The 20,420-nt window shown below is 36.0% G+C and overlaps 11 protein-coding genes across 11 annotated transcripts; 6 read left to right on the plus strand and 5 right to left on the minus strand.

Annotated features, from left to right (window-relative positions):
- Positions 1-4: 4 nt before the first annotated feature.
- C9374_013402 (uncharacterized protein) lies at positions 5-1,221 on the minus strand (the record flags this gene model as incomplete). The annotated part of the gene is made up of 2 exons (XM_044689275.1): positions 5-646; positions 694-1,221. The coding sequence occupies 2 exons, from the start codon at positions 1,219-1,221 to the stop codon at positions 5-7; spliced, it is 1,170 nt and encodes a 389-aa protein (XP_044553811.1).
- An 896-nt stretch (positions 1,222-2,117) lies between these two features.
- On the plus strand, positions 2,118-3,096 carry C9374_013403 (uncharacterized protein; the record flags this gene model as incomplete). Its single annotated transcript, XM_044689276.1, has 2 exons — positions 2,118-2,916; positions 2,978-3,096. The coding sequence occupies 2 exons, from the start codon at positions 2,118-2,120 to the stop codon at positions 3,094-3,096; spliced, it is 918 nt and encodes a 305-aa protein (XP_044553812.1).
- A 155-nt stretch (positions 3,097-3,251) lies between these two features.
- On the plus strand, positions 3,252-3,602 carry C9374_013404 (uncharacterized protein; the record flags this gene model as incomplete). The annotated part of the gene is made up of 1 exon (XM_044689277.1): positions 3,252-3,602. The coding sequence occupies one exon, from the start codon at positions 3,252-3,254 to the stop codon at positions 3,600-3,602; it is 351 nt and encodes a 116-aa protein (XP_044553813.1).
- Positions 3,603-3,776: 174 nt separating this feature from the next.
- On the minus strand, positions 3,777-5,069 carry C9374_013405 (uncharacterized protein; the record flags this gene model as incomplete). Its single annotated transcript, XM_044689278.1, has 1 exon — positions 3,777-5,069. One exon carries the CDS (start codon positions 5,067-5,069, stop codon positions 3,777-3,779), a length of 1,293 nt encoding a protein of 430 aa, XP_044553814.1.
- Positions 5,070-5,304: 235 nt separating this feature from the next.
- On the plus strand, positions 5,305-5,902 carry C9374_013406 (uncharacterized protein; the record flags this gene model as incomplete). Its single annotated transcript, XM_044689279.1, has 3 exons — positions 5,305-5,507; positions 5,572-5,716; positions 5,792-5,902. The coding sequence occupies 3 exons, from the start codon at positions 5,305-5,307 to the stop codon at positions 5,900-5,902; spliced, it is 459 nt and encodes a 152-aa protein (XP_044553815.1).
- Positions 5,903-6,043: 141 nt separating this feature from the next.
- On the plus strand, positions 6,044-7,483 carry C9374_013407 (uncharacterized protein; the record flags this gene model as incomplete). The annotated part of the gene is made up of 2 exons (XM_044689280.1): positions 6,044-6,116; positions 6,171-7,483. The coding sequence occupies 2 exons, from the start codon at positions 6,044-6,046 to the stop codon at positions 7,481-7,483; spliced, it is 1,386 nt and encodes a 461-aa protein (XP_044553816.1).
- A 397-nt stretch (positions 7,484-7,880) lies between these two features.
- C9374_013408 (uncharacterized protein) lies at positions 7,881-10,345 on the plus strand (the record flags this gene model as incomplete). Its single annotated transcript, XM_044689282.1, has 2 exons — positions 7,881-8,417; positions 8,564-10,345. The coding sequence occupies 2 exons, from the start codon at positions 7,881-7,883 to the stop codon at positions 10,343-10,345; spliced, it is 2,319 nt and encodes a 772-aa protein (XP_044553817.1).
- A 57-nt stretch (positions 10,346-10,402) lies between these two features.
- C9374_013409 (uncharacterized protein) lies at positions 10,403-12,688 on the minus strand (the record flags this gene model as incomplete). Its single annotated transcript, XM_044689283.1, has 1 exon — positions 10,403-12,688. One exon carries the CDS (start codon positions 12,686-12,688, stop codon positions 10,403-10,405), a length of 2,286 nt encoding a protein of 761 aa, XP_044553818.1.
- A 208-nt stretch (positions 12,689-12,896) lies between these two features.
- On the minus strand, positions 12,897-13,682 carry C9374_013410 (uncharacterized protein; the record flags this gene model as incomplete). The annotated part of the gene is made up of 3 exons (XM_044689284.1): positions 12,897-13,000; positions 13,067-13,235; positions 13,320-13,682. The coding sequence occupies 3 exons, from the start codon at positions 13,680-13,682 to the stop codon at positions 12,897-12,899; spliced, it is 636 nt and encodes a 211-aa protein (XP_044553819.1).
- A 714-nt stretch (positions 13,683-14,396) lies between these two features.
- Positions 14,397-16,730, plus strand: C9374_013411 (uncharacterized protein; the record flags this gene model as incomplete). The annotated part of the gene is made up of 1 exon (XM_044689285.1): positions 14,397-16,730. One exon carries the CDS (start codon positions 14,397-14,399, stop codon positions 16,728-16,730), a length of 2,334 nt encoding a protein of 777 aa, XP_044553820.1.
- An 88-nt stretch (positions 16,731-16,818) lies between these two features.
- On the minus strand, positions 16,819-20,391 carry C9374_013412 (uncharacterized protein; the record flags this gene model as incomplete). The annotated part of the gene is made up of 1 exon (XM_044689286.1): positions 16,819-20,391. The coding sequence occupies one exon, from the start codon at positions 20,389-20,391 to the stop codon at positions 16,819-16,821; it is 3,573 nt and encodes a 1,190-aa protein (XP_044553821.1).
- Between the last annotated feature and the right edge of the window lie 29 nt (positions 20,392-20,420).

Genomic DNA, 20,420 nt, shown 5'->3' on the forward strand with positions numbered 1-20,420 from the left:
TGGACTATACTTGCAACACCTGCTGTGAGCGGTCATGTGAATTCATCCACTCAGTAATGTGGCTCTTGACTTGTGCGTTTTGTGCTTTCATTCTTTCGAAAGCATCAGTCATGTTGGTTAAACATACAAACAGCACTTCATCAAACAAGCTTTGCTCTAATATAACCCCTGATTCCACAGTACAGCTTATTTCTTGATAAATTGCCGAGACGTTGGACCAGTTAAGCTGAAGAACTGCTCCTGGTTTAAGAAAGGTCTCACAAATGTTCACGGCAAGCTTTTTTCTGTTCTTAATGGTTGAGGACTTTTTGTACAAGCAAATCATTTCGTAACAAAGAATATTCTCAACGCAAAAGGATCGTCTGCAAAAATCTAAAAACGTGTTGAAAGTTTTCCTTTTTGAGAGAAAGTATGTTAGAGCAGTATGATTGATCAAATCTTGTCGAATTTTTGTTTTTCTATGGTCCCATATAAAAGCATACAACACTGGAAGGGTTACGTTAATGAATGTTTCTAAACAATTTTCAACAATCCAAACTAATCCATATGGAACAATATAATCAACTAAAGTGGACATAATAGGTACTGCAAAACATATGAAGAATGTCGCCGCTGTTGCTATTTGAATGATAACCATTATAAACACCTAAAAGCGCCCAATTAAGATATCCTCGGATAAAAACAATCGCTTACCTCTCTCTTAATAAACCAAGTATCCCTATCAACGAAAGCAACTAAAATCAAAGCCAATATTTCCAAAAACAGAAAAATAGCCACGTTTGAGACTAGAACGTAAATAACGGACCAGCTTGAACGGCATCCAGTATGAAAGGTGAACAGTCCTCCTTGGTCACGAGCAAATATTGGAGGATTATTCTTCTCCATTTCACTGAATTCATAACCTCCTAATATCACAAAAAGCAAAAAATTGAATACCGCAGCAGTAATATAGACGGGAAGGATAAGCTTGTAGCTTGCAACAAAAGAGAAAATTTTCATTGTCTTTTCAAAACGAGAACGCATATCGTCACTTGTTTGAATTGATTTGGTGTCCATGTTGGATGGATCTGTTTTTTGATCTATTGAAATAGGATGTTCAACTGTGGAGTTGTCAACATTCTTGCGGACCTCATGCTCCTCTTCATCAATGACGTCTTTCTTTGAAAGTGTTTCTAATTGAGCGTTGGTGGCGACATTGGTTTTCTTAATTAATTCCATCATTTTCGTTTTTTGTACATTCAATTTATGCATCATGAACAACCTTAAACATTTGGAGATAGTGGGCAAACAAATCAGTGAGGGCAACACAAACCACGTAAATAAATAAATTCCACAAGGATAGATGTTTCTTCCTACAACAAATCTAATACAATTAATAAAAACACAAATGAAGCATGCGATCATGTTCAATATCATGAATACTGGATTCCTTGTACGCACATGACCACTGTTTCGTTTGTAAATGAGGCCAACAAGACTCACCACAAATAGAAAAATATAAAACACAAGAAGGAAAAGAGAAATTGGGAAAACTGACCATGCTTCTGGACATGATCCTTTAGAAATCATGGTGACATTATCCCGGCTGAAAGATCCCAATTCATAGAGAAAAGGATGACAACGATCATTTGGAGATGATTCTGTTCGGTTTAATTGAGACTGGTTCAGTACTTTATCAACATGAGGTGATGGAAGCATTCGAGGGTATTCTGGCGTCAGTTGAGCAAGTAAATATCGGAACGAATGGTTGGGAATTAGAAACAATAGCGTTGTTATGAAGATGTTCGATGTAATGGAAGTAAAAACGTTGATTCGTTTCTTATTATTCATGATGATCCTTTGGTAATTTGTAGATTTCGTATTCAGAATGACGCCCAACGAGGGATGTTTTTATAGTAGTTTGAAGTGTTCCGAGGTGAAAGAAATCTCTCTCTTGCATTACCACCGACTAGTATCTCTTGCAAAAGGATATCTAAATGGCAAGTCTCAAATTACTTGGTAATTGCGAGAGATCCTTCAAAAAATTGACTTCTAATTCTCCAAAGACTTGATGTGGCATCCCATTTCAAATAAATGTTTCACGCAGTGCAATCCTAAGCCTACAACAACCCCAATGCATGGACACAAATTTTCATCAACCAAACATACCTTCACTGGCTCCAGTGACCATGACAACTTTTGTGCCAAAGAAATTGAGTCTTTCTGTAATGGCAGTGGATGATGAAGAAGTGGAGGACATCATTCTTGCTTGTCGCTCCGAATCAAAAACTTTACATGTGATGGAAAATATTCGTTCTAAATCTTCGAACAAATATGCCATGATGGAATTTATTCCACTCGATCTCAGTGATTTGAATTCTGTTAGAAATTGTGCAAAATTATTTCTGGAAAAAGAAATTCCACTTCATGCTCTAGTTTGCAATGCTGGAGTGTGGCCAAATGAATATTATGAAACAAAACAAGGATTTGAGATGACTTATGGAGTGAATCATTTGGGACATTTTCTGTTAGTGAATTTATTATTGGATAAATTGAAAGAAAGTGCTCCTGCGAGAGTGGTTATTGTGAGTTCTATGGCTCACAAATATGGAAATATTGCGCAATTATTGAGCTGGGCTAAATCCAAGGAAGAGGCAAAACAACAATTTTCTACTCAACAAACCTATTCAAATAGCAAGCTTGCCAATGTTTTATTTGCATATGGACTGGCACGACGATTAAATGAAAATACACTGAAACCTCAATCAGATGTCAGTGTAGTAGCAATACATCCTGGAGTGGTCAACACCAAGCTGTTTGACAGTTTGTGGGGAGGCTTTGTTTCTGTGCTTGGAAGTTTATTTTTCGAGAGTCCTGAACATGCTAGCTTGGCTCTTGTGTATCATGCTGTTCATCCTCAAACTGCAGGGCTAACAGGTAGGTACACTTGTTTTATATTTTTTTTGGAAAAATATGTTTGATATTCAAATTGAAAAAGGAATGAGATACTATTCACAATGGAAAGAGGAAAAGAGTCTAAAAGGCACGTACGAACAAAAATATCAAGATGAGTTGTGGGATGTCAGTTCTCAACAAGTGGGAGGATTGTCCATGTAGTATTAAGATGTTACAAAAAGCGTGACTTATTAAAAATACATATTGTGGTAATATGTGCCGAATCCTTTGTTGGGTTTCAAAGTCAGAGCACCAAGTCCTTGAATTCCAATCTTTGCCGAATTGCAGAATGATTTGTGAATTTCAAAATAAAAAAAATGCAAAGCACACCACCTGTGATTTTCACTCCTCTGCTTTTACCTCCTGACTTGACTCCGGGAACATCATTTGTAGAATATCAGCAAAATCAGTGGCATGTAATATTATCCAACACAAATGCTCTCATCGGAAAAAGTATATTGGCTGAAGATAAAGCTCAATCCCAGGAACAGGTGTTTCATAACATGAACCAACAATTATTAAAATTGCAAAAAGAAATTGATTCTAGCAATATTAAAACAATTAAAACACAGCTTGTAAATATTCAACAGCAAATGGAGCGTGTGTTACAAATGACAGAAGGAATTGAAGATTTATTGATTTTCTTAAAATCCTCCTACAGCCATTAAATCTGATCACATGTTTATTAATTATCAACAGAACAACACATATTTCTCTATTAATTTATTTCTGTAATGCGTCATTAATTTCAAAAAGTGATCACATTCAATAATGATCATTTTCATGATCTCAACGGCTATTGTGATATTATTTGATTGCACAAACTGCTCTCGTGCAGCGCTTTATGGCTTACAATAATTTTTCTTAATGTAAACAAATATCCAACAAGACATGACACAAAAGAACATTGTCACAAAACCTCCAATAAAAACGGCAATTGGAAGGAAAATATAGGTGTACAACAAGGAATCAGGTGGAATTGGAAATGGTAATCGTTTCTGTCTTTGATATCCAACATAGAGCCTATTCACCACAGAAGTTTGTAGCACTGTGTTCAAATTCGTATTGATAAATGTCACCAAATTAGAATAATACATATTAGTGTCATTCGAAAGAGAGAGCGGAGGGTAAAAGTATGGTCCATTTTCATCGATAGTGACTGTCTTGTTGAATCCATTGGTTGGCTCAAAATAAAATTGATAAGCTCTGTAAGGATATTGAAGATTACGACCATAAGCATTCAACTCTTTGACTGGTCCAACATCAATCGATCCAGGAGGAGTCACAATCCGTGTGACAGTAGGCATCCTATCCGCCACAAATAAAACCTTGTCATTCTGATTCACAGAAATGTACTGACCAGTATATCCAAATAATTGTAATGGAGATAGTTCACATGAACGGAATTGAAATACAATATATTGATTGGTCTTGGAATCTGTCTTGGCGATATACTGTAAGCATGTATTGTCATGCTTAGATCGAATATATCCAGATTTTGAAGAAAGAATAAACACATGACGTGAGGATAATGCAGAATTATCACAATAAAACAAGTTTTTCGAATATTCTGCTTCTGAATTAGATGTCTCATAGTTTGCTAAATAATTGCATTGCGGAGTGACTGATGGATCCACTCCTTGCCAGTCTAATAATTTCCGAATGTAGAACTCACTTCCAAACACGTCTTCATTAAACAATGAAGGAAGCATTCCAGATATACTTTCAATATTTGAAACACTTAATGGAAAATTATATGGATCAACAACAAGATAAGCCTTGCTTGTGTTTGAAAAGAGAGCAATCATGGAAGGTATTGAAATAAGAGAGGAATCAGATTTTCTTTGATAAATCAATGGAATGTTGTATAAAACGCTATAGGTATCCGATTCCGAATGTTGGCTCTCCAATTCTCTGATTGTAAAAGTTTCGGATGTATTGAGTGTGTATTTGGTTTGTCCAATAACCAGTGGAATGATTGCTGTTTCCACTAGGGATGATGAGGAAGATAGGATCAAGAGTAGAGTAATAGAAATGGCCATCATTATGAAGAGGTTCATCGGCCCTGTTAACGATGATGATCGTATTTGAGTGGGTGATGAAAGGTCGTGCCTGGCATTCGTCGTCGACAACATTTTTTTGTGTTTGCAAAGTTCAAAGTTCAAACGTTGTTCCTGAAGGACTTGTGTGTCTTGGAATAATGATCAAGAAGATGCCAACATCATGTAACAAACAAAGGCTAGTAGTTATTGGCATCGAACGCACTGACATTGAACTTCTACTATTATTCAATTTGAAAAAAATTCAAAGTCTCTAGCACAACCATCATCAAACATATTCAAACATCAACACTTCTTGACAGCATCAACAATGCATCAGGACAACACTCCCTACGCCCAATTCGATAGTGTACACACCACTACTCCCTATCCACCACAACCACAACAATATTACAACACTACCACAACAGATCCGAATTATTTACCCTATTCCACTCCGCCACCACAATATTACACACCAACAACTGCTGGAGTACAAACAACAAGTACAGCCACAACAGGTTTTATTCAACCGTAAGTGAATGGATCGAAACAAAAATTATGATGACACTTGACGTTTTTATGATTTGTTTGATAGTCATTATGATAGTGACTATACCAAGAAAAAGAATGATGATACATGCTTGTTATTATTCATTATTGGATTCTTCATTCCGCTTGTTTGGATATTTCTGTTCTTTGTTACACGTGACAGCTCAAAATATTCGCATAAAGCGAGAACAGTAAGTTGTTTTTGCAATTAGCATTCCTTTCGAACATTCTCTTAATTGAACGATCGAATTCATTTTTGTGTTCAGATGGGAAATGTTGGGCTTGGCCTTATTATTGCATCGTGTATGATCTATGTTGTTATGATTATTATCATTGTTGTGGTCTCGACCATTAACATTAATAAAGCTAGAAATTAATGTGTGTCGAAGAAAGTATATTCAGTAAGTCTCGCAAGTCTCAGTATAATTGAAATATTTGAACATGCCATGCTTCTATTTAGGATGAAAATTTTCAACCGCCAAAATGTACAACATTTGAACCACCAAAAAAAAATCAAAATGCCCATCACTACTTTGATCTCGGATCTTAAAGGGTTTATACAAGAGAAGAAGGCCACGGAAGTGATACCAGGTAAGCATTGATGATTGATTCAATATATATCAAATGACCAATTTTCAAACCAAGATCCTGCCGAAGTAGAATATGAAACAATGATTGAAATTGAAAATGAAATACATCAACAAGCAATTCAAAAAGATCGTTCCTTCAACTTCATTCCGAGATTTTTCTTCTCAAAGAAGGGAAATACTTCGGACAGAGATAAAATACAGAATCTATTCATGGACGTTGTAAAGCAACGTTTCATTTCAAGCCGAGAAAAATCAGTGTTATCGTCAAGTGAGCTAGACAAGGTGTGGGAACTCTTGTTAGAGCAGGATTCAGCCATGGAGGAAGGGAATGAAAAGCTGACGTTTGTTGGTTATGAAACAGTGAAAAAGCAATTTCCAAAAGAGCAAGCCAAAGAATATTTTAGTTCGTCTTTATTTCTCAAACTTCCAAAAGACGAAATGGGGAGGATAAACATACCGGTGTTTTTCAATCACATCCTGAGAAAAGTGTCACTCATTCAAAATCGAAATATACTCATGTCGTATGACACAGATAACGACGGCTATTTAACTGAGAAAGACTTGGAGAGATTTGTGGATAATTCAATTGAACAGTTTGTGGGATTGAGCACTAATCCCATACTAAGGAATGACAAGAATTTTAGAAAGATTTATGTGGAAACTAGTGTTAGAAAATTTATGTTCTTTCATAATGCCCACAACGGTCGAGTTTGTGTGGAAGAATTTCTTGGAAGCAAAGAGCTAGTAGAGTTTAATGAATTGCAAAACGACGATTTATCTGAGGAAGAAGAAATGAATAACTGGTTTTCCATACCTTCTGTAAAAAGTGTGAACGAAGCGTTCATTCAACTAGATTTTACTAGAAGCGGGTTATTGAGCAAGAATGAGTTTTCCAAATTCAATGCCAATTCACTTACAACCGGGTTCATCAATAGAATGTTTCAAGAATATGGTAGCAGGAATGGCAAACTAGACTACAAAGGATTTGTCGACTTTTTGCTGGCATTTGAGAACAAGAAGACTGTTCAATCTATCAAATACTTCTTCAACATTTTAGACAATTCCAAAACTGGTCGAATAACCCCCTTCATTATTAACTATTACTTTAGAGATATGCTAAAGAAAATAAGGCAGAACGCCAAATCATCAAATGCAACAAATGATCTCGCCGAAGATTCTTTTGAAGACCCCGTAAAAACTGCTGACATTGTGTTTGAAATTTACTCAATGGTTAAACCTAAGGACAAGAAAAACATAACCATTGAGGATTTGGTAAAAAGCATAGAGGTCGGTTCAACTGTAGTTGGTCTTCTAGTCGATGTACAAGAGTTTTGGAAATATGAACAGAGAGAAGAATCAGGCAATTAAAACATATACCCTGTGTGCAGTTCATGCTAGGCCTTAAACCAAAGAAATCTTGGTTGTGATCTGTCGTAATCACCATCGCTTGCCGAATCCGCTCATTGTTGTGCCACCAATCACCAACCAGTGCAGCGAATAATGAGGATTTGTGATTGGCTGCCTTCAGCGATGTTGTTGCATCTTCATTTCCCACAACAAAAGGAAAGGATGCTTTTGGTGTGATGAGAATTTCGTTTCGCTACAATGTATGTCATCTGTCCTTTTTTGTGATTGATGTGTGACTACAATAATTTCACAAATAAAACAAATAGCACAAGGCAAAGAAACACTCTCTCAACACAGCGATCTCATACAAATTTTGACTCTTCTCACACACTCCAAGCGACCCCCTCAACCAACATCCATGAGTAGCAACAATCTTCAAGCCTTCTCCAACAAACTCAAAACACGATTCGGGTTTCAAAGGAATAACAGCAACACGGAAAAGTCGATCATCGTTACTGGATCAACTCCATCGTCTGTCGACACGACGAGCAATAACAATCAATCATCAGCGAGCTCTTCCTCTCAACCTGCTCTCAACAATACTTCTTCTACTGCATCCGGACAACAGTTAACATCCAAATCATCATCATGTTCGAATTTACAAAATACAAACGGCAATTCTTCAGTTCCTCCTCTAAAACCTCCATTAGAAATTGTACCCGAATTTTATCAAATCTATGATGAACACCAAGAATCGATGGAGTTTTATAAAAAGGCAGAAAAGAAGTTGGTCGATCTCAAAAAGACTTCTCTCAAAATGATTGAAAAGGAACAAGAAGTGGCGTCACTCTTTGTAGATGGCGCTGGTAGACTCAAATCGAATCGAGAATTGTCAGATACTTTGAGAAAGTTTGGAAATAATTTGAAATCAACATCCACCCTCTTGTCACAAGCTGTAAGTATCAAGCGTTTGGAAATGTGCACTGGAGTGTGAAAATTATAATTCTGAATATGTGTGGTGACGACCATGTAAATCTATATATGGTGTTCGGGCCCTAACATTTATTCTTTTGGTGAACTAATCAACAATCTCAAACTCAGATGACAAAACTCGATGATTTTAAGGAAGCCACAGCGACCATAAGAGAAGACGGAAAGAATGTTGTCAAATTTAGAAACAAATATGAATCAGCTAAAAACGAATATGAATCTTTCAAACTTGACACACCTCGTGTGAATCCTGACAAGGATGGTTTCTCTTCCAAGCCCAATGAAAATGGAGAATATGATCCACAATATGTAGAGAGAACTAAAAAAGTTGAAGAGGACTTTAAACAAATGGCTAAAAATCTTAACACTGCCTACTCGGATTATCACAACGAGTTGGATTTTCAAATTGCAAAACGAGATGGAGAATATTTCTCACAACTCAAATCATTTATTTATGCTTACTATTGTTATTTCAGTACTGGAATGGCACTCTTTGAAAAGTTGGACAATATTGTGAAAAAACAAGAAGAGGAAATTCATATCGAAACTTCCAAATCCAATGGTACACGTAATGTGGTTGAAGTTCCAAAACATGTATTCCCTCATATTACAGCAGATCGAAAGACCATCTTTGGAGCACCTTTAGAACAAGTAATGATTCAAGATTATGACTCGGGAATTTTACGTCTTCCTCCATCCATTCAACAACTCTTTGATTTGATCCGAGAGTATGGTCTCGATCAAGAAGGTGTCTTTCGAGTGAACTCGGATGAACAATACATGAAAAAACTCATTTTAGATATTGAAATGGGAAAACCAATTGAATATTTACACAAGTCCTACTTTGTGCCAAGTGTTGCAGGTATTTTAAAGCTATTCATCAGAGAATTGCAAGAACCTTTAATGACATTTGAGGCCTTCTCTGAAATTATTCAATGTCCAGAAATGCAAATTCAAAATGATCCAACTGTGAAAGAACAACAAATTGATAAGCTCAAGCAGTTTATCAACAATAAGGTTCCTATTCATTTCCAAGTCGTACTCTATGAATTATTAAAGTTGTTGCATGAAGTTGCACAACAAGAAGAAAAGAACAAGATGCATGCCAATAACCTTGCTTTGATTTTCAGTATGAACTTGTTCAGACCAAGACTCGAAAATGCAGTACAATTAGCTCAAAATGTGAAACATATGAGTTATGTGACATGTCTCCTCATTGAAAACTTTACTGCACTCTTTGATAACTCACTCAAGAAAGTTTGTGACACTCAAGTGAAAGATCCTTATGAAAGTATAAGAAAGAGCATCAGTGAAAAACATGAAGAAGAGAATCGAACAGTAGCTTCCAAAAGTGTTGAAGTTACAATTGTGAATTTCACCAATGACGTACACAGAATTGATACAGATGGTGAAGAGGATGATGACGATGACGATTCTGAAACATCTTCCAACATTTCCATTAATTCCAACTCATCTCCTTTATTAACCTTCTCCGATTTACCAACTTTACATATGAATGACATTTCTTCACCCAAGCAACTCCTTGATAAGAACACCAAGTATCAACACAAACATATCACATCCGAGGATAATATCAGTCTAATTCTCAAACCTGCAAAGGATCAATCCAAACAACCTGCCTCTCCAAGAATTCAGAAATTAAGTAACAATGTTGATAAGGAAGATGATCACTTTTCATTATCCACAGATAGTGATCACACCATTCAAGAAGATGTTGAATTTTCAAGCAATGTCACTCCTACTTTGGTTTCAGATGCTCGAATGAAATCCTTACTCCCTCCTCAAAGAAGGTTGTTAAAACGAGTTGAAAAAAAGAATAAGGTGGTGGGTGATCCAACAACAGCTGTGAAAGTGCAAACAAGTGATGAGTAGTTTCTTGAACTATAAACTCTTTCACCACAATATTTTGTAAAATAAAATATGCAAATTTTACATAGTACTGTTGAAATCCAACTTGTTCGAAGAGGGATAGGCTGAACCTTGTGACTCCATTCGAAGTTTCTGCTCGTATCGCATTAATTGGTGAATGAACGCTGTGTTGGGACAAACTTGTGGCCTTCTTTCTTTAACAAACTCTAGTGCATTCTCGTACGATTGATTATACTTTTTCATGATATACGCAATGACCATACTTGCGGACCTAGAGACACCTGCTTTACAGTGAACTAGTACTGTCTTATGGTTTTTTAGGGCTTCTTCAATAAAATCTACACACTCATCCAAATGAGGAAACAAGTCTTGTTCCAGTGTGTCTTCCAACTCTACCTTTTTATAGATAAAATCAAAAGGAAATGGTGTCGTCAATCCCTCTGCCACATTGAGAACATGTGTAATACCAAGACGCTTCATTTGATGTTTGCTTTGAGCAGACGCGTTTCCGCTTAGATATAATCCATTGATGACCAACGAGGGTTCAATCAATATACGTCGAAATATGACTTTTGAATGTTCGTTCGACCATTTGTTGAACTCTTCTGTTACTTCTTGAGGAATGGATTTGAGTAGCTCTGCATTATATTCCAGTGAAATGGTTTGAATAGTGGGTAAGGAGATGATGAATTTAACTGGAAGTTGTGACAAGTTGTTGTGTGATAAATTAAGGATGGTGAGATTTCGTAATTGTATAATTCCTAAATCATCAACATTAATCAATGAGATGTCATTATGTGATAAATCAAGTGTCGTGAGAGAGTCCAATGTCATCAACGAAGAAGGTATTTCTGAAATCTCATTAAACGATAAATCAAGAGCGGTCAGATGTGAGTGATGTAGTCCATTGAGTTGAGAAGGACATTTCTTAATGAAACATCCACTTAATGTCAATGATTTCAAATCATTCAATCGTGATAGAAACTCTCCAATTGTTGTTTCATCTAACTTGTTTTTTTTGATGGAACTTGGGTAAAATGTATCTAAAAATCCAATCTCTTCTTGGTGTATTCGTTGTAGTATCAAGTGTTCCATTTCCTTATTGCAATTTTGTAAAATATGGTAAATATTTTCATCGTTGGACAATAACTCTGTATTCATGGTAAGATTTAAAGATTTGAGAGAAGAAAATTCATGAATGTCCACATGAGAAAAATTATTATAGGAAAGGTCGAGAATTTGTAAATTCGTTTTTGAAGCAAATCTTAATAATTTGTTCACACTTCCGACCAAAAAGCATTCCGACAAATTGATATTCACAATGTTCATCAAAATAGGGGACTCAATTTTTTCAAGTTCATGAAATGGTAAATGTTTGTTTTTTGATAAATCCAAAACTTGAAGATGATGTAATGATAGAATTTCCAATGGAAAGAAGGTTCCACTGGATGATAGAGTTTCTAATTCTTTCTTTTTGTAAAAATTGAATAAACTCGATTGTTTGGTTTGAGAAGATTTTTTCCTTTCAATGGTTTTTTCCAATAATGATGCGTCCAAACTTGTGAGTATAAGGTGTGAAACTTTGGAGAAGGTACTAATGAATTTTGAAAAATCCTCATCACTATTGTCTTTGTTAGATACACTGCCAAATAAATGTGCAGATCTTGGCTGTGAGGTTAATGTTCTCAACTCAAAGCTCACAATTGGATTCTCGCCGATATCCAAATGTGTCAATTCCGAAAAGAATATGGTGATCACTTGAAATGGTACTTTCTGAATTAAATTCTTGGAAAGGTTCAATTCAACAAGTGTTCTCTGTATTTTGGAAGATTCCTTGTTGTTTTTGAAAATCAACGACTCTAAATTGTCCAATGAGCTCAAATGGTTATTTTGCAAATTCAAATATTTCAATGGCATGGAAAGACATTCAAGAGGAAACGTTTTGATTAAATTTCCGGAGAGATCTAAATGAGTGAGAGCGTGTGAAAAATTGTTCACTATCAGTTTTGTATCTTGTGAAAGGGAGGAGCCCTTCATTTCAGCCACGAACCATTCCATCTGATTACCACACAATTCTAAATGTGATACTTGATTCAATGTTTTTACAAAGGATCGGCAAACGCCAAGAAATTGTGAAGATGTCAAGCGGTTTGCTTCGTAAAATGCAAATATTCCCAAATAGGCTGAATTTTCATGCAAAATTTTGGATACATTTACAATGATGGCTCCGAATGATTCATTCCTTTCATTTTGTGATGAGTTGTTATGTATTTTGTTGACACTCAGATTCTTTAATTGTTGAAATTGATCGGTCAACAGATCGACGGGTTTAATTTTGTTTTGCATTTTTTTTGTTGGAGAGGGCGATCATTTGTGTGTAAAAGGAGTGTTTATTGGGTTCTTGGAATCTATTGGCAAAATATTCCAAGATGCAAATTAGCCTTTAGGTGACAATATTCATCACCGTGTGAGTTATTTAAAGAAAGAAATTGAAACGATAGCACATGTTTGGAGCAAGTTAGAGTTTTCAAGAGTCCATTCTATGAGTCGTCAATTATTCCTTATAGATTGCAATAGCTTCAATCTCAACTTTTGCTTTTTTTGGAAGTGCTGCGACGGCATAGCAAACTCTTGCAGGCTTGTTGTCTCCAGAGAAATCTAGATTGTCCCCACGAGCGTAATCATGATTAAATTTGTTATAATAATAATAATTTACCCACTTACATTCGCTATACACTTCATTGACAGCTTGAAAGTCATTAATGTCTAACAAATACACAGTGGTTTTCACAACATCCTTCAAACTACATCCACCCTCCTCCAAAATATACTTCAAATTAGCGAGGGCTTGTCTTGCTTGAGTCACTGTGTCTTCGGCTGCCAACTCTCCACTCTTGAAATTAATACCGCCACCAAAAAAGGAAAATCATTCAACAAATTCATGAACACAAAACGAATGACAAATTCAACCACTCACCTCTGCTACAATTCCTAAACATCCACTCACATAGAAATTACCATTAGCTTTTACGCCTTGAGAATAGGGCCCAATAGCTTTCGGAGCTTTTGTCGATGAATTGACATAGGTAATTTGTGGTCCCGATGACGTACTAGTGCTATTACTACTAGCTGGTTCATATTGTTGAGAGGTGGATGTTGAAAAGTAACATTTCAATTCTGCTGATGTAGTTGTTTGATTCACGAAGGAAGAAACTTTGGCATCAAACACACCGGTCGGAAGTACCTTATAGGATTGTGGGTTCTTCTTGGTGGTCATGTTTTGATATTTTGCCAAACGATTTACTTGTTTCGTAGGAACGGTTCTGAACATGTTCTTCATTCTGTATAGTTTAAATTGTGTTGATGATGATTTTGTGTTACCAAATGAAAGCTGTTTAGTTCAGGCTGTTTGCCTTAATCTTCTCAATAATAAAAGATGTTTGATTCAATTTAAGGACTAGATGCTTTCTCTTGAGAGCCTTTCCGAAATTTCAATCGTGTTTTGAATTTTGAAGAAGGACTATTGCAAGTCGTGTTTGGGTGTTCTGAAGTGCCTCCTTTTCTTTTTTGAAAAAAACAAGTAAATTGATTGAATTGGGTCGGATGCCCCAGAGTGTGTTTCTCAATCAAAATGGCGAAATTGAGAGATTATTTTGTGTAAAACCAAGACGTCTTGCGAAATTAAAAATCGTTGAAATGGGTGCATGAATTCAAAACTGTAAACGCTGACCGTGAGACTACCAAGTGTTGATCGGAATGCAACGATTCGTGATAGAAATCATCTCTTCGAAAACTCCTTCCAATACAATCATTTTGTTGAAGACTCAAATTAAATGAGAAATTGCAATCAGTTCAATGTTCTGGGAGATCTTGATACGAACAGCATTGTAATTCCAATCAATTCACTCGGACGCTACGAGTTCTTTGGATTTCCATCTCGAAAAGTTTCAAGATCTCAAAAAAATTCAAAAGCATTTCTGACTGAACTCACTTGTGATCCGAGTGATATCCTTTTGATCATCATCACCAAAATCAAAATACAACTACGACCAAGATGACCACCTCCAAAGCTATCACTAAACTCAGAATTCATTACCGATCTCTCTACAGCAATCCAAATAACCGAAATCAAGAGCCACAAGAAGTAACTTCTCTCCGTTTCAATTACATCAATGTTGCCAAGTCTCCTGCTGAATTAACCTTTGGTGAATTGAAGCAAGAATTGAAAAAGGAATTGGCCACTAGATTGGGAAGACCAAATGCTGATTTCGTTTCCTATTTGACTGGACAGGATGAAGTTGAAATTGATGCAGAATGTGATCAATTGGTATTGAATCAAGTTTTACAATCAAACACTTTGAACGAACGATTGGATGACATCATTATGGTCTACGAACCCAAGTTATTGTCACGCAAGTTACTACCAACACTGGACATCAATGAACCATTGGCATTGTTCGAGAAGGCAGATACAGGAGACAACACTAAGAGATCGATTCAAGTTGGTTTGCAACAATATGGAAAGCTCTTCTTGAGAGTGTTGAATGGTGGTACTGTTTCAAGACTGGTCTTGTACTCTCCTTCACAATTGAGTTCTATTTTCACTCAATTGAAGAAACAATTAAGCAGTGAGGTTGAACATGCTTCTCTTCCAATCCTTACTCACACCTCTCTCGATGAATATCATGCTAACTTTGATTGCAAAGTTGCCTCATCAAAGACATTCTCTGGTCTGGATTGGTATGCTGATGCTAAATTTGTATTGACCAAAAAGAACGAAGCCAATACCATGAACATCTTGTTAAGTATTAAGGTTTCCAATGAAGAAACTCCTGCTCTTCTCCTTGTTCCATTGAAATGGACCGAGTTTAGAGTGTTGAGAAAGGGTGCAGCTGTTGAAATTGCCAATGTTGATGCCATTTCTACTGCCTTTGTAGAAGTTGAACCTCCAAAGGATGCAGTTGCCCTCCCATACAAGCTTCGTCAATCCTCCAAATATTCCTCAGATTCAATTGCTCACACCTATGAAGCATTGCAAGATGAAAAGGGAGAGAATGGAGCTGCTACTAATAACGACAACAAACCATACTTCCAAGCAACGTTTGATCATCCACATACTGTTTGTGCTTGTGTTGTGAAACCATTGCTTCAAAGTGGATGGGGAGCTGAATATTTGACTGGTGCTTATTTATTATATTCGCACGATGAAATTGAATGGAAGAAAGTTTTGCAATTGAATGGAATTACAGATAATTCAACTACGTTTGTTGTTCCAAACATTGCTGCTCCTTACTGGAGAATTAGAAAAGAAGGACAAGGATATTTGAGTATTGGTCATTTGAAATTCTTGGGTGTTCCAAGTGAAGATCCAATTCCACAAGTTCCTGCAGGAAAACCATTGGACTATTACAAGACCTTGTTGAGCAATACTGTTACAAACTCAAAAGAAGGAGGAGAATTGAACACTGGAGCTCCAAGACTTAACTGTCAAAAGTATCAAGATTGTGGAGAGTCTAGTTTCAATTTGTTAGTTGCTGAAGATGATCAAAACACTTTGAACAATCTTGTTGAAGCCACCCAAGATTCATGGGAACGTGATGGAAAGTTCAACAATTATTTCAAATTCCCGTTGACTGTTTTGAATAAGGGAAGTGACATGTTGTCATTTGTTAAAATTGAAATGGCATACAAGAACGCAAGTGGTGAATGGGTCCCAATGCAAAATGTCAAGTTGGGCGCAAGATATCCAAGATGGTCTGGTGGTTTTGATTATTCCTTCTTTGATAGCCCAGTGATGAACTTTAAGGCAGGAGCTGCTGATAACCTTGTCTTTTGTGGTTCCATTGAAGTTGTAGGAAAGCCAGGAATTGATTTCAATGCTAGAAATAGAGCTCACCATTCTCTTCCTCAACCATTGGTTATTAGAACCACTGTTCATGATTCTGATAACAAGACAAGAGAAATCTTTGTTGAACAAACGAACAAACCACTCTATTTGACCGATGTCAAAGAATTTGCTTCCAACAACTCTGTAGATGTTAGCAAGGTGAGATTTGTCACCTGTGACGATGTTGACACATTGGATAGAACCTATGTTGCTGTTTACTTGCATGAGAAGGACCGTGTGTTGTATGTGAAATCATCCGGAACCAGTTATGCTTACACCTTTGACGATTTGCAATCGTTTGTAAGCGATGCCAAGAAGAATGCCAAGGAAGAAGTTGAATTGACTGATATTGGTAGCGATAATCGTCATGTTTATTTCAGATTTGATCCTGCTTCTGAATACAAGCTGTATGCTGCAAGAGTGGTGATGAAATCGGCAACCACAAAAGTTGAAGAAGGATTGTTGATCAAGGACTTGGTTGATGAATTGGCCAAGTTGTAAATTGTTTGCAAATAAACCACGAACCCTTCAATAAAACTTGACTTGCAATCTTGGCTTAATCTTAACTTTTATTCTTTTGTCGACACTTTTACTCATAAACCTCAGCGAATGCAGTGGAAGATCTTCCAAATATTTCAGGAGTGTACATTTCTTCTGCTTTTGCAGGTGGAATCACAAAACTTCCAATACTTGTTGCTCTTGCCACATAATTAAATTCATGAATTCCTTCCCACAACAATGATGAAAATGCTTCCACTCTTTCATCACGAATATTGTGATGTTCATACCACGGTTGACGCCACCAACAATAAAATCTTCTTCGATGGTTCCTGTTGGAATGATCATTGTCAGAACCAATTTCAGCAGTCGAAGGCGTTCCTTTCAATTCAGGATTAATGGGTTCCAATCCAGCAGGTAACATGTCGACCAATGCTACATGATATCTTCGACTTGTATTGGTGAGACGAAGTTTCACTCGAACCAATTCACCTGCCTTAAATCTCCAACAATTTCTTTCAGGATCATATTTAACATGTTCTGCATTGGTGACATGTTCATAACTTCTTTCAACTTGAAATCCATATTCAAGTGCATCCATTAAAAGATTCTTTGGTGAATAATCCATTCCAATTCTATAATATAATCTTCCTTCACCTTGTTTAGAAATGATCAGTGTCTTGTTTTGAGAGTTATTGCTTGTTGATGAAGATGATGATAACAAATTGGTATGAGTATTTGTATGAGTATCCTTCTCAATTAAATAAGACATTGGAATTTTGATCAACTTTTCATCTTTGGAACGTCCAATAAATTCTTGTTCACCACAATAATCATCACCAAGCCATAATTTTGTTACAAAATTTGGTGTTACACCTTCAAATACTCTAAAATAAGTATTTAAAGCAAGTAAAATGAATGAATTCTCTTGAGTATTTCCCCATCTTCCCTTCTTTTTGTGTGCTAATAATCCTTTCACAATTTTTGGAATGATTGTATTTTCAGGAGTAATGGTAATAAGAGCTTCTAAACAAATTCCATCTGTTCTTCGATCTGAATGAAGCATGATCAATTTTGAAGTTTGAACATCTCCATAACTTGTTATAAAGTTTGCTGTTTGTGCTGTTTCATTCACTCTCTTGCATAGAGTTTCAATAATTTCTTTCACTGTTGAATTTGCTGTTTTTGCATAACACAAATACAATGTGGTAGCAATCCATGCTAAATATTCTAAATTTCCATTTCTCACTTGTTTGTATAATTTTTCAGCTAAATCTTTCACTTCTCGATCATCTAATAATGCAGCACAATAGTAAGCATAGGCCTTAATAGAACGAATACTCTCTTCAGAATAATTTTGACAGTAATTTTCAATACTTTTGAGAACATTCAATAATTTTGAAATAGTATTAGAATTCACTGAATATCCTGCTTTCTTTGCTCTTGCCAATGAATGTGCGACATGACATGTCACATATGGTGAAGCTAATGAATGATTATAATAACTCCAATAGGAATAAGCACCAGAGGGATGTTGTCGACTCTCCAATAATTGAATACTCTTTTGAACCAAATCATTAATTTGTGTTTCACTTGGAAGATCAGGAACGTTGAATGCTTGTAAAACATCTTTCAATGCCACAATTGTTAATATTTTGCTTGCCAATTGTTCACAACATTCAAATGGATAAGAATATAAATAAATGAATGCATCAGTCAATGAAGATAAAGCAGTAGAACTTGTGGTGACATTGATACCACCAAATTGAGGAAAAACATTCTCAGGTGCACGAATGGGTTGAAATACATTTCCATTGTTATCAACTTCACCATAAGTGGCAAATCCTTCTGTGGTTGCAGGTGTAAAAATTCGAATTTCTTTTTCAACAGCATCACCAAAATTAATTCCTCTATTTGCTATGGAAACTCCAACTTGAAAACGAGCAATTCCAACTTTTTCTGTCATCATTGGAAATCTCAATTCATATCTACTCATGGCTGGAATTTTAACATTTAATCCTCTCTTTGATTCATCCAGTAATGTCAAATTTGTGAATCGAATGGCAACATTCACATTTAAATCCATAAGAGTTTGATTTTGTAACACACATGTAAATTCAGCACAATCTCCAAAATTCAAAAATCTTGGAAGTGAAGGTCTAATATTCAATGGTAATTGTGCAGTCATTGAACTTTCAGAAATTCCAAAATGACTTTCATCTTTCAAAGCAACTGCAGTAATTCGATACTTGGTTAAATTATCTGGAAGTGTTAAATTCACCGTTGCAACACCATTTTCATCGGTCATTGCTTTTGGACTAAATATTGCAAGTGGATTGAAATTACTTCGGACTGAAATCGAGGAATCTTCTTGAGGGGCATCCATTTCTCCCTCTGTACAATCTGCTAACCTCTGTTTGCATGCACCACAACAACTACAGCATGGGACAGCACAACTCTTCTTACAGCAACACCGTTTCGCACATTCTTTTTCAATCATTCTAGGCGGTTCGTTAAATCTAATGTCATCAAATCTCTTGACAAATACATTGCTTCTAAGAGACCATCTTGAAGTGCAATTACTATTTCTTGAAACAACAAATGTATCAAGTGGATTGGAAATTCGATAACCAGTTAATGAAAGCACTGCTTCATCCACAGCAACAATACACACTTCACTATTGCGTACTAATTGTTGAGTGAGAGCATCTTTCACAGTGACTTGAATAAATGTGGATGATCCTGGAGTGAGAAATTGTTTTTCAGGTTTCACATCCACTTGTAATTCATGACTCAATTTTGAGACATTAATAGTACAATTTCCAGAGGCAAATGCAGGTTGTTTTGGTTCATTGTTCAAGACATTTCCAACGTGATCTACTCTCGATTCAGATCCACTCATTTCAACCATAATTTTAACATTTGGAATGTGATGTTTTGTAATGATGAATGAAAATTCAGTACAACCATTCGAAGGATCAATTTCAATTGGAATTGGTTTTTCGAAAATTCCATCCATACACATGCTCAATACACCATATAAATGACCATCTAATTGTGATTGTATGAGAATGGTTGCCTTATCTCCAACACTATATTCATTCTTATCTGGGATGAGTAAGAGAGGTTTTTGTTGTAATACTTTTCCAACACGTTCTTCTTTTGCATTCTTTCCACCTGTCACATAAAGTGAACTTGAGCAAGAGTTTTGTAATCCACTTTCAGGATCTCGAATTGAAACATGAAAATCATAGGCTCCACCATTTTCAAACTGAACTGGAAATTCTATGGCTGAATCTGAATTGGATTTGAATGTTTTCTTGAGAATTTCAACTTTTTCTTGAACATATTTAAATCCTTTTTTCACATCCACATGTGTGGTTACAGTGAGATCCATATCAATATTTGGAATTAATTTACCATTGATATTTGTGGTCAACAATGATACCATGACAGGTGTGTTTGGCTTTGTGAATTGTTTTCCCAATTTCAATCCACAATAATATTTGCATGGATGTACCACAAACGATGTGCTTGAAGAAATGGTTTGTCTGTTAATATCTTGAACTGTGGATTCAATAGAAATGGAAATAGGTACTTTCTCAATTCGATTACTTTCTTCAAATAGCAATGCAATTTGATGTTCTCCATTCATGTCGGTCATGCCTTGGAAAGTGGTACTGGAAAGGTTAC

Source organism: Naegleria lovaniensis (assembly GCF_003324165.1).
Source record: "Naegleria lovaniensis strain ATCC 30569 chromosome Unknown tig006, whole genome shotgun sequence".
Lineage (NCBI taxonomy): Eukaryota > Heterolobosea > Eutetramitea > Acrasida > Naegleriidae > Naegleria > Naegleria lovaniensis.